The sequence below is a fragment of the Glarea lozoyensis genome, assembly GCF_000409485.1.
Source record: "Glarea lozoyensis ATCC 20868 chromosome Unknown GLAREA5, whole genome shotgun sequence".
Taxonomy (NCBI): Eukaryota; Fungi; Ascomycota; class Leotiomycetes; order Helotiales; family Helotiaceae; genus Glarea; species Glarea lozoyensis.
This window is the reverse complement of record NW_007361000.1, coordinates 1,114,778-1,127,321: the sequence shown is the minus strand read 5'-3', so window position 1 is coordinate 1,127,321 and position 12,544 is coordinate 1,114,778. Positions and strand designations below refer to the sequence as shown.

At 46.1% G+C, this 12,544-nt stretch overlaps 5 protein-coding genes across 5 annotated transcripts; 3 read left to right on the top strand and 2 right to left on the bottom strand.

The window, feature by feature from the left end:
• Positions 1-2,603: 2,603 nt before the first annotated feature.
• On the top strand, positions 2,604-3,077 carry GLAREA_04563 (uncharacterized protein; the record flags this gene model as incomplete). Its single annotated transcript, XM_008086940.1, has 1 exon — positions 2,604-3,077. One exon carries the CDS (start codon positions 2,604-2,606, stop codon positions 3,075-3,077), a length of 474 nt encoding a protein of 157 aa, XP_008085131.1.
• A 758-nt stretch (positions 3,078-3,835) lies between these two features.
• On the bottom strand, positions 3,836-6,026 carry GLAREA_04562 (alpha/beta-Hydrolase; the record flags this gene model as incomplete). The annotated part of the gene is made up of 2 exons (XM_008086939.1): positions 3,836-5,434; positions 5,610-6,026. 2 exons carry the CDS (start codon positions 6,024-6,026, stop codon positions 3,836-3,838), a joined length of 2,016 nt encoding a protein of 671 aa, XP_008085130.1.
• A 651-nt stretch (positions 6,027-6,677) lies between these two features.
• Positions 6,678-8,431, top strand: GLAREA_04561 (uncharacterized protein; the record flags this gene model as incomplete). Its single annotated transcript, XM_008086938.1, has 2 exons — positions 6,678-7,730; positions 7,778-8,431. The coding sequence occupies 2 exons, from the start codon at positions 6,678-6,680 to the stop codon at positions 8,429-8,431; spliced, it is 1,707 nt and encodes a 568-aa protein (XP_008085129.1).
• A 438-nt stretch (positions 8,432-8,869) lies between these two features.
• GLAREA_04560 (S-adenosyl-L-methionine-dependent methyltransferase) lies at positions 8,870-9,736 on the bottom strand (the record flags this gene model as incomplete). Its single annotated transcript, XM_008086937.1, has 1 exon — positions 8,870-9,736. One exon carries the CDS (start codon positions 9,734-9,736, stop codon positions 8,870-8,872), a length of 867 nt encoding a protein of 288 aa, XP_008085128.1.
• Positions 9,737-10,934: 1,198 nt separating this feature from the next.
• GLAREA_04559 (YrdC/RibB) lies at positions 10,935-11,694 on the top strand (the record flags this gene model as incomplete). The annotated part of the gene is made up of 2 exons (XM_008086936.1): positions 10,935-10,995; positions 11,051-11,694. 2 exons carry the CDS (start codon positions 10,935-10,937, stop codon positions 11,692-11,694), a joined length of 705 nt encoding a protein of 234 aa, XP_008085127.1.
• Positions 11,695-12,544: the final 850 nt, after the last annotated feature.

Below are 12,544 nucleotides of genomic sequence, written 5' to 3'. Positions count from 1 at the left end.
GGAAATCAAGTCGTCGCCACTCATGACGGGTTGTTGTGTTCAGCCACACTTGACAGAGCAGGGATGTGGATGAGGGTGCGACTAACCTATACTGGCTAGCCTACTCTTGTCGCGCTAAGCCGCCCACTTCCAGAATTTTTTTTGAACCTCAAGCTCTTGCTCCATCTCCAATAAACAACACTGTTTTCCAACAACAATGTGAATACTCACCATGGCTGCTTCTGACAGCGATGCAAACCCGTCAATTGTAAGTAATACAAGCTTCCAAATACACTCCACCATATTATGATGACACACATACAACCGCAAACTAGAGTCTTTGACCCCAAGGGGAATGAAACTATTGTATACGTCAGTCTGAATCACAGATCTATCTCTGCACATTGGACGCGCCCATTCCCACAACTCGTGCTAACAGTATATCAGATCTGAACTCATGTGGAAGGTACTTTTATGAGTAAAATTGCTGTCGGCCTGCGCTGGCCGTGAATTGTATGTACGCATTTTTTTCTCCTCCGACACCTTTATGGCTGTGATGAACAACTCGTGCTTTGCACGCTGGAAATTACCGACTGAGATCACAAGTCTTTGAAGTCAACAAATGGCTATTTCTGAGCTACCTTTACCCTATCTCCACATTATCTGGTATCAAGACACGAATTTCGATGCTGACCCATTCGAACAACAGGTATACAAACCATCAGGTAGGAGGCACAATTTTCACATAGTCTAGTTGGCATAGATCGTACTGTTAAAGGATGAATTGGCACTGGGCTCCGACAGTACTCGAATTCGGGGCTGGCTTATGAAGGAGATGCCTCTTTGCGGCAGGCCTAGAAAACCTCGCCCACTGATCACAGTCTCAAACACATTCACATTTCCATGGTTGTTTCTTCCGAGGACGGATACTGACTGGTTCTCAGCTATGCTGAACCTCTGTCGGAGGTAGCCCAGGCGTTCATGCCGGGGTGATCTTGTATATATGGTAGGTCCAGCATACTTCCTGTATTTCATGTACACACCACTTCTATGATGAGCATTTTAGATGACGAGTCTGATTCGGGAAACCGATGCTGACACAAATCAAATTAAACCATTCATGCCAACTGATATCTGTGGTCACACCATGAAACTCTTTTTTATTATTTTTGAACGAATTCTAATTTTGTAAGCAGGCCACACTTAGCATTGGATACTTCAGCGTCTTCTGTATTGGGCTTGTTACCAGCACTTTCATGTAAGAGATTTAACTTTTTCCACTCATCACAGCTCTACAGCATTATGATGATCTAACTTACAACGACAAGCATATGTCGTACCAGCCTTCGGGTATATATGGCGAGGATGTTCTTGCTGAAAATGCTTATCACTTGTTCCAAAATTTCATCGCCTTGATGACTGAAAACAATGCTGACTTGGGTGACACAGGGTTACAAAGCTTGCACATTTGAAATCTGGAAAGTTTCATAATCAGACGCAAAACAATCCTACTTGTGGTATGTCAATTCTTGCTTCACCCCACCTGATTCCATATTTGCCGACTCAATTAAATGATGATCAATTTTATCACGACGGTCAACATAGCCACACGTTGGTATTGATGAGAATGCCTGTGACAGGGCTTAGATCTGATAAATTTTGAGTCTTCTTGTATTTCATAGCATGACACCGAAAATGGAAGTAAGCTAACTCATACTCAGAGTTTTTCAAACAGTCTTCCTAGTATTGTTCGTCGAGATTTTGCCCTCGGCACCAGATTATTGTGACCTACAAGCATTACCTGACGAAAGTTGTAACCTCTGTAATGCGGTTGCGCAGCTTGAAACATGTCAAACTTGGCACAGGGCTTCCGGAGGGCAGGTAGGTCTGCTTGACGTAGTAATCTGCGTGTCTGTAGCTTTCATTGGTCTCCTTTACCACTCCCAAGTCGCCTTAATATATAGATCTGTTAATTGGATGGTCATTTCCATCTTTGAATACAAATTATAAATTATATGTTATTCATTGCATTTCACAGTTCCTGTTTTGGATACTTGTGAATTGTGTGAGATCTATTGCCGACAACCAGCATTATAAGGTATGGCATTTCCAGAAGGAAAGATATTGCACGTGTCTATCAATGAGCCTGAAATGATCCGTACGAGTTAGTTGAGTTGCGACTGGTACCTAGGTATTTGTTGAGCTGGTTTCCCACTCCCGTAACGCTTGCTGTACGATATATATTCTACGGCTATGTAATCCATTCACACGAACTTGTCGAATGGTTCAAGGATCTGGTCGTTGATGTCCATCATTTTACTTATCGGAAGTTTCCGAGGATCGTTTCCAATAAGATCCGGACTGTTCTGGTGTTCTGATTACAATGTTTTCTCTGTTTACTCACGTCTATCAAGAACCTATGATTCGAGCATCTACCCCTTCACTGTTCATAAATATACCACGTCTCTGCCTCTTCCAGCATCCCTCATCCATCAATTCCGAGCTTCTCATCGTTCTTCCAACTCCTTAAGAAATATTTGACTTCGAAGTCTGCACATAATCCCTTGTATGAATTCAACTTCTTACACGCTTAATCTTCGAAAACAGCAACAAAAGCAACCATCATGTATCCTCGTGGACCACCATTCCAACGACGTCACCCCCCTTCCTTCATGGAAAGACATCCTGGCATGTCACCGATGAACATGCCCATGCATCCAGCTCATCAAAGACCATGCCACCACATTGAACACATGCAACATGAACAAGCCGTACGAGACGCGCAGATGATGGAGGACATGGACATGAGAAGACGACTCCGCAACCAAGCGATGCTAGAAGCCAGAGGACTACTCCCGGCAGGTTTGGATCTTACTAACCCCAATGATTTCCTCGTTGCAATCGAATCTCTTGCTCAGCATGGTGATCCGGATGCACTGGCGATGGCGGACGATATTGCGGAGTCAGGCAAGGTGGCGCTTGCGTATCATATGGGGATTAGTGTTGATATGATTGGGGATCTGGATATTGGTGGTGGTGGTGGGGGTGGTTATGGTTTTGAGGGCGAGGGTGTTGCGGAGGAGAGGCACTATCATTGATCTCTTGAGAGTGACATTGGTATCCGGGTTTGGTTCCCACCGACGCTGGACTGCGGAAAACACCATCATCTAGGATGAGTCAATAAATAATAAAAGAGATTTTGGATCTGAATCAGGAGAAGTTTTATTTATCTATTTCGAATTCTCGAAATGCTATGAGGTTTATTTATGAAATTGCTGGAAACGAAGCGCTTGTCAAGTGAGATATGATTTGACAGATTAGTTGCTATCTTGTAGTAAGCAGGTGAGAAGTAGTCTTTCTTTGTCGAGTCTATAGTCTTCGCCCTTCTGTTATCCCTAGCTTTTTCTCATTTCCTAAATATACAAGGACTACAATGGAGATTGGTCAACATTCTTATGATTTGGATAATGTATGATTTATTATTCATTAATATAAGATATCCTTTTTACTCTCACTTCTACTCCTACCAAATCCACAATTGCAGTCTGCCAATGCTCTATTGAGCAATGCTGGGTATAATGCGAATAAGGTACCAAAATTATGTTCATCGACCACTTCTATACTCCGATTGACGTCACATACCTTCTGTTTAACGTCGGTCGATACCCCTCTTGTAGTGTGCTTTCTGGGTTTTACAGTCGTCCCTCAGCTGCTTCACCCTATATGTTTCTATCTCTGCTAGCTCAAAGTTCAAATGATTGTTAAGAGCACGCCGCCTGTTTGTATTCAAAGAAATTATCATGAAACGCGCCCCATGATGATTTTAGTTTGCATTGCGTGTATATGCATGTTGTGCTCAAGTGAGCAGTAATATAAAAGCACCAAGTATAAAGCTCCCAAGTGTCGCAAGGTTAGGAGAACTGGAGAGGCCTAGAGACTTCCTAGTTGGACTTGGTGTTGCAGTAGCCGTGAAAAGACCTGTTAGGACTTGCGTCGTAGTGAAAGAAACTGTTGAAGTGCCAACCGCATTGGTTGGCACAGCTACAGCCGCCGAGGAGGCAATTGAGCTGTATTCTTCCAAATTGGAGTAGAGGACGCCATTGATAACAGTTCCCTTTTGAGCAAGTATCATGTTCTTTTGATTTTCGTTACACGTCAATCCGACATTACGAAGGTAGCAGGTATTCGATGGAGCATCAGGGAGGGTTTGCGTGTAGGTGGAATTCGGGGTACCACTTGTGTTGTACACGGAAGGGTTGATGATCTCGCCAGTGGAAACCGAGGTCCCTGACATGATTCTAGCGAAGATCTCAAAGGCCGTCTCGGGTTGGTAAGCTGGAACTGCATGTCCGGCATCGTAGACACGGCTAAATGACAGATTTCCGTATTGCCTCACTGCACCTCCAACATAAGAACTATTTGTGATGATAGGAGCATATCCAGCAGCCGGGAAGCGCGATGCATACGACGCGGATGTTTGGGCAGCAACGGCTAAGGAGATAGCTTCACCACCGAGCCAATTACATATATAATCTTGGTCCCCGTACATGAACCCAATCCGAACTCCAGATCTAAGAAGGGCGGCAAGATCAGGAACCAGGGCTTGACGCTCATAGTCTCCTGTGGACGTGAAGGCATTGACAACCTGAGTATTGGTTTCTGTGTAATTGACAGGAGATCCAATAGCAGCCTGGAACTCCGCAGTATTTAAGTATTCTAAATACGTGCTTGGTGGGAACGAGTCGGGGAGAAAGTGCGTTATATCGTAATAACTTCGACCGGAGTCTGCGTAGGGCTGCATTACATTTTGAGTGCAGCTCAAGTATGCAGTTTGACATGCTTTATTGACGGCGGCCACATCTCCGTCATTTTCGGGGTCTTGACTAGCGACAGCTGTGCGACAAGTAGCGATCAGTTGTGCGCAGCCTCCAGGAGCGGAAAAGCTTGCAGCTGCGAGGCTAGCTCTAGTAGGGTTGAGGGCCTCGAAATTGTATGAGTTGTTCATTGCAAAAGCTGGATAGTAAGGAGCTTGTATAAGATCGTCCACGCATCCATTCACAATACCGAGAGAGGCGAGCTTGATATCGATGGTTCCATTTTGGGACAGAGTACCATTGGATCGTAGTCTGTTTTGGTGCGTCCATAGTGTTGCAAACGCAGGGCCATATTTTCCTCCATAGCTCTCCGCAAACAAGTGGACACCAACGGCCGTATCGTTTGGCCGGTATTGTGGAAATGCTCCTAAGAATCCCTGGAGCATATGCCAAATTGCCATTCCAGCAATGGCTGTAGTGTTTGCGGTGTTGTTTTGGTTCAACGAACTGAACGTGCCATTTAGGAAAGTATATGCAGGCTGTGACTTTGGAAGTGCCTGCGACGGAGTGTATATGTTCGAAGTCATAAGATCGAGCGAGCAATTGGTGGGAGTATCATAGGAGAATCCAACTTGGTTTGGCTTCAACAAGGTCAGCTATAGCTTCAGAAGGGGGAACAGTACAATAGACTATGGCATGGCATCTTGAGCCCGGATTCTGTCTCCTTTATGCCCAGTCTACAAATCCGGTCGATGTCCAAAGACAATATTTTTCGATCACGCTTGGGCTTGTGCAACGCAAACAAAATCGACGTACCTGATCGATGTACAGCATGTTCGACCCTCTGTCCCAACCAAACTCTCTGGCCCTGGTGATGAACTTCCCTCGGCCATTCTCAACAACCTCACAAGGTCCATTTCCCGTAAACAGCCCGATCATCGAGCTCGAACCAGGTCCTCCATTGAGCCATATTGTAAGCTTGTCTGTCGGATCGCGGGCTTCAATGAACCAAAAGAACGTGTTGGTCGAATAACTTCCCGGTATATTCACCCAGCCTGTATACTGCTGCTGATTTGGAAAAGCGGTCTTGCAGGTGCCTGCTGGCGGTGATTTGTAGGAGATTGTTATGTTTCCATCGACCGGCGAGAGGATTGTTGTGAGGTTCGAGATGGGAGGGTATTGAGCGGTCGCGATTGAGATCAAGAAGAAGGCAATGAGGAGGATTTGATACATGGCCGTTCAATCATGGTTCTCAATCGGTTGACACCGTAAAGAACGACGAAGAAAAGAGTGTGGGTGAAGCTGACGTGTTGAAGTCGATGGCAGGCGGAGTCTGAGAAAGCCTTCGCCTTGCTGCTGTAGTGCACCGCACCAGCGCGGTGCAGCACGCTAAGATGCCTGACAAGTGCCACCAAGACTCGTAATGACTTTTAGTTTCTCTTGACATGATAAAGAGTTCGAATAACCTGCTCTTTGATATTATCATTGCATGTCGATACGACGTCCATGACAGACAAATGCTTTATGGGACGACCTGCGTCATTCACATGCTTAACGTCGGGTTTCATACATCATTTGTCCCTCCCTCCACCCCCATATTGGAATTCATCCCTACCTAGGTTTTCTGCGGCACTTGGGAGCGAGGCTGGAGGCGGAAGCCGTGCGCCTGTCCCCGCCCCAGAACGGGTGGTACCTGCAGCTATGTTGAACCCTTCCAGCGCCAGCTGAACTTGGGCAGAGGCCATCAAGTATATTTCGAGATGCGACTCTCCGTAGTATTACACTTGCGACGGCTGTTGCGTTGAGTCTTTTTGCGTACTGCGGTCCTCGCGCTGCTAATATTTCGCCTCTTTCTGCGCTTGCGACTTGCAATCTCGACTTGCAATGGTGTCGGGTCCTGATGTGATCACGTATTTTGGTGTGCCCATCGCAGTGCTTGGTGTTGCGCCGATCATCTACAATACATGTTCCACTCTTGTCACTCTAGCTAAAGTCAGGCGTGCGCTTCGCCATGGTCGCCTTGCTGGAATCACAAGAGGTGATATAGTCAATCATGTTATAGAAGTCGAGCTTCCTCGCTATACTATAGCCCCTTTACATCGAGAAGAACATAGCGCCGAGTACTGGAGCTTGAGCCGTCACCCAAGTGAGATACCAGGTGGGACATGGACAACCTTCAACTGGAAATGCCATGCTATTGGGCTGAAGACCCAGAGGATTGATTACGCAGATCAACTTAGGCAGCCTCAAGCCGAAATTGGCTTCGAGGAGCTCGTTTCTTTTCTTCTAGATCTTGGAGGAGTTCCGGACCCTGTGGGATTCCGTATGCTGCGAGCGAGCGGTTTATGGGTGCCGGTAGGAACAGTACTCCTTCGTTCACCAAACGAGGAAGAAGCTGTCTTATTTGTGGCACCGTTAGATGATTCGGACGGGAATCTCTCCTTGTCTGTCCGATGGTCTTCCGACTGGGGAATGAGAGACCCTGCCTCTCTACCTCCATACTGGGTTCTCATAAAAGGCGCAGGAGTGACAGTCGAAAGTGTCGATTCGACCACTAAAAATGAAACACAGAACAGCGACGATGTCACTGAGAAAGGGGAAATGACCGCAGGTGTTGCGGATCCAGTTGAAAATCAACCGAAAGAAGATGATGAAGTTTGTAAAACAAGCAAGACTGACAAGTACATTCCCGACGCGGAAGATGTTACAATAGATCTCAGATGTCAAATTGGTTCTCTCGGCATCACGACTGCCATTCCAGATAGCTCTGATTCGGATCTGTTCGACGAATTCGACATACAGCATTTGGAGGTCAGTGAGGTATTTCCAAACACAACTGGAACTTGGTTTGCAAGTACCATCACAGCATTAGGAACAACCTCGCAAACAGTCCTGTGGAGCTACAAAATCTCTCCAGAGATTCTTTCCTTTGCCAAAGTCAGTCTTTCCATAGTGGATCAATAACACATCTAACAACTCCCTAGAAAGACACAATACCCTGCGGCATCATGGTCCTTCTTTCTGTGGTAGCCGAAGACCTAACACCCGAATGGAGCACACAATATAACGACGCCGAAGAGGAACGTGAAGCGTCGTTTCGACAGATGCGAGAGAATTCTCGAGCGTTGATGAATGAGACATCTCTTTCACCAGCCGATCGAGCAAAAGCTGCTGCGGAACGTCAAATGAGAACCCACGATCAATATGTCGATAAGATGAATGCTAAAAGAAGAAGAGATGCTCAACGAGCTGAAACAAGAATCGTCGAAGCGCTTCAAAGTCCGAAATGGAATGCTAGTCTTGTGGCTAATCACTTTCTGGGTTGGCTGAAGGAAAAGGGTCATGTCCAAGAGAGTCATGATCTCAGGAGAGCTGTAGAAGTTACTCTATGGAGGATGGTTTGTGATGCTAGCTATGCTGCCGAGATAGGCAGTATGTTGGACAGTTGGAAGAGACTTGTTGACGACGGAGGGATGCGGAAAGCTGATTATTTGGCTTTGAAGGGAGATCTTGTTCCTTTTGCTTTTGCGAGTTTGATGGTTGCTGTTATTGCGAACTCGGTAACGGCAGCTAGTGGAAGTCTCGCAGTGGACTTACAGGAGTGTGTGAGGGTATGGAAGAAAGTGAGACTGGGATGATGTGCTGTAAACTGTTTTTAAGTGTGGCAATTTAATTTGTTCTGAGCTTAGCCTGCAGACAGAAAGACAAGTGTTTGCTCACCCTGGCACAATAGTTGGCAGACTGGCTATTTGTATGACAACACGAGCCAATTAAACCGATTTAGACTCTATTTGCATTTGTAGAGACTATGAAATCTTCGATCTCTTATGATATCTTAAATATCAGACTTTTAATTTACTAAATCTTTGAGGTTTGATATAAGCTTACAACTTGGTTGTAGCGACTCCCATCATTTCATGTACAACAGTTAAAAAGAGCCAAAGGTAATTCTCTCTTTCTTGTATACATGTCTCGGGGGTTTTCTTACATGCTATATATACATATGTACAACCATTGGAGCCTTATCTACCCCATCATTTGTACAGTTCCTATCACACAATTCAACACATCCTCCTTCATTCGTCTTTGCGAATTCCGAAGAAGTAATTGCCCAGTTTCTCACTCCCACTAATCTCCTTCCACCCAAGGCCAGGCACGTAAACGACCCCCATAACCCTCGGACTATTCCATCCCCTCTCCTTCAAAAAATGGCCCCTCAGCTCATCCTCATTAATGTACTTCTCCCAATCATGCGTTCCCCTGGGTACGATCCCGGCGATATCCTCGGCGACAAGTTTTGTAGTAACCCAGCTCGTCCACGTCCTCGCAATCGTACTCATAATAATCCACCCTCCAGGTTTGACAAATGGCGTACACGCATCCAGAAATTGCGCAGGGTGGGTGATATGTTCTATAACCTCAAACAGTGAAAGCACATCGTACTGATCCTGGAGGCCTTTGGGCGCTGGCAACCCTTCAACAGAAACATTCAGATATGTCAACTTTGCAGCTAACCCAGGATCCTGTCTGGCATGTGCTTTCGCAACCGCCAAAACTTCTGGACTCGGATCCACGGCCGTAACACTTTTTACACTCCCTAACCTCGCTGCGCTCTCTGCAAATATACCTCCTCCACAGCCAATATCCAGATATCTCAGTCCCTCCTTTGCGACGGGTGTGGGTTGCGAGGCGTGGCAAGTTCGTATGAAATCATGGCGTAAAGGGTTCATGAGATGTAGTAACCTCGAAGACCCGTGAGGATCCCACCATGTTGATGCTAAGGCATTGAAGTGTGATACCTCCTCCGGGTTGACTGACGATTTCGCGCCACTGGCAGAAGCGGTTGTATGTCTGCGGTATTGTGTTTGCGCGAATCGTGGCGCTGTGCGGAGGAGGAGGTTGAGGCTTCGGATCGATGGCGTTGTCCGTGGGATAGTTGCCATATTCGTATGCGTTTATCACCTCAGCGAAGAGTTGAGTTGCATGGGTGTCGGATTCCCAATGCTATATTGGTTGATGTTGCTTAGGAAGACCATCGTTATCGGAGGTGCTCTATGCGAGCCGAGCCGAGATCTACGTAGCACAGTTTCGAGAATATGCTGTCGTACCATGCTTGTTTGAACGTCAGTCGTTGCATAGAGGTACCTATTTGTCCTCTCAATGCTTCAGGATTGACTATACAGAAGAATACTGATTAAATTTATATGGGAGTTTCGCACGTTTATCTTTGTTTTGTAAAGTTAGACCTATTTTTATAATGCGAGGATGAAGTGACAAAAGCTATCAACTTGAACAATAAATCAATGAAAAATGCCAGAGATCGAGGTTCGAACCCAGTTATCTCATAGGAAGTTAAGGTTCTGCGCAGGTTCAAGTAGTCGAGATGCCTCTTACTATTACAAGCTATTTTGTCGGGTTACTGGAATAGATGTTGTGTTATAACTGGCTGGCACTTACTAATTATTTTGTCAAACTGGAAAGCTGTATGCAGCAACGAGAGAAGAAAGATCTAGTCCTCTATGTCACCTGATTGTACTTATAGTTTCCTTGATTCTATGAATTCCTGAGAGAAGAGACACTTCTACAGCGCCATAAAGACTCTCTATTTTGATGATCTCTTGGGAGAATGACAATGATATCGTGAGGTAATGTAGGAGGAAGGAGTACTAACGAACCAAGGAGTTGTCAAATCTGAACAGTTTCCTTGCAATATCCAAACGAAGGAGATAGATTGATTACTGTGTATCCTTAGCAAATTAACTTGAATTGCCAATGGTTTGTCGTTGCTTTGGAATGCATATGAGTAAGCTCGAGGCGGTCGATGGGAGCCGAGACCCCGGCGTCGGAAGGACCCTTGACTACATTTTTGACCGTCACACTCATGCAAGATCGGCTCATCCATATTCCATATATTTGGGTCGCTTTTCGGCATATATTCCGACGATCTGTACATAACCTTGAACTTATCCCAAAATTTGTTGTTGCTACTATTTCGTTGCTTGAATTGAGAAAGCGTCCTCCGAGGCATAATCACGCAAACTCTACCCCACCTTCAACCCATTGAAAGAACATCCGGCATCAAGCGGGGCAGCTATTTCCTTTCTCGATTGAACAAACGAAGTATACGATATTTGCGCCAGAATGCCACTCCCAGATATAGCACACGAGTTTGATAGTATAGAAGATACAATCGCAGCGTTCAGTAATTCCTCCTTCCCACACCCCTCTTTCTACCCCACCGTCTAACAAATGGCCAGAAAATGGCGAATTCATAGTCGTCCTCGACGACCTCTCCCGCGAGAACGAAGGCGACCTCATAATAGCCGGCAGCGACGTAACGACCGAGAAGATGGCCTTCATGATTCGTCACACATCCGGATTAATCTGCACGCCCATTCCCCCATCTCTTTGCGACAAGCTCGATCTCCCACAGATGGTCACATCGAGTGAAGACCCGATGCGAACGGCGTATACCATATCAATTGACGCGAATTCTCCTCTCACGACCACTGGCATCAGCGCGCATGATAGGGCACTGACGTGTCGCACTCTGGCTAGTTCATCGGTGACGCGCGAGAGCTTCAGGAGACCCGGACATGTATTTCCATTGCGGGCGAAGGCGGGTGGTGTAAGGGAACGAACGGGACATACTGAGGCGGCGGTTGAGTTTTGCAGATTAGCGGGTAAACCGCTGGTCAGTGTTATCTCTGAGATGGTGATTGATGGGGAGGAGATTGAGGGGAAGGCAGAGAGGAAGGAAGCGGGAATGATGAGGAGGGATGACTGTGTAGCTTTTGGCAAGAGGTGGGGGTTGAAGGTATGCACGATTGAAGCTCTCGTGGATTATGTTGAGCGGACGGAGGGGAAGTTGGAAAGAAAAGGGGTTAATGGTAAATCGTGAGGTAGGGAGTTGGTTTCTCGTCGTGGGGTGGATGGCTGCGTTTTGGGTACAGTACATCATTGGGATCCGTAAATCATGTTAGACGGGCTGCAGCAAAAGCTTAAAATATTACATCATCAAACTGCATAACTTGTTGTCAGAATCCTTCCCGCATGTGTCGCTCAAGCTAAGGTATTGTAAAGTGTAGAAGTTCCCTTCCGACTCTATTTAGCAGTCTAACTTGTTCGACAAAAGCTCATCTCCACTTCCTTACCAACATTGCAAAGTTCCAAACCAAACTGGCCCGGATTTGAAAGCCGTTGCCAAAAGCATGGCTTAATATGGCGGCAAATCGCATAGATCGCTTTCTTCCCGCGGCCTGTTATCTCAGTCATTCCTTTTTCCAGCGGTTGAGAAAAGGAAAAAGGCGGAGCGAGACAGCGGAGACGTGAAACAATATTAGGTTGGTGGACGGAGGCAAGGTAAGTTACCTTGACACAAAGAAAGAAAGCGTCAGATGGAAGGTAAGTAAATCACAAATGGGACGCGTCATGTCATAAACTCCCAGCTTTTTAGAATTCTCCTATTTTGTACAGATCTCATTAACTACGGCCTAAAATCCTTTGCATACCCACTCCAGGCCACTCTCAGCCACTCGCCTTCCCATACCGTAAAAGCCAGAGCAGGAAATCGCATCCCTTTCTAATCCAGAGAAAAAGCCAAAGCTAGAGTGAGGAACAAGTAGTCTATAGCAAGAAATCCCCTCCAGCCATTCTTCAGGCTACCCGAACAAAAGAAAAAACGAGAGCAAACTTTGTCTAGCGCGGCTAAAGGAAAAGGAGAGCATAGGAATGGCACGACAGCCAATTTT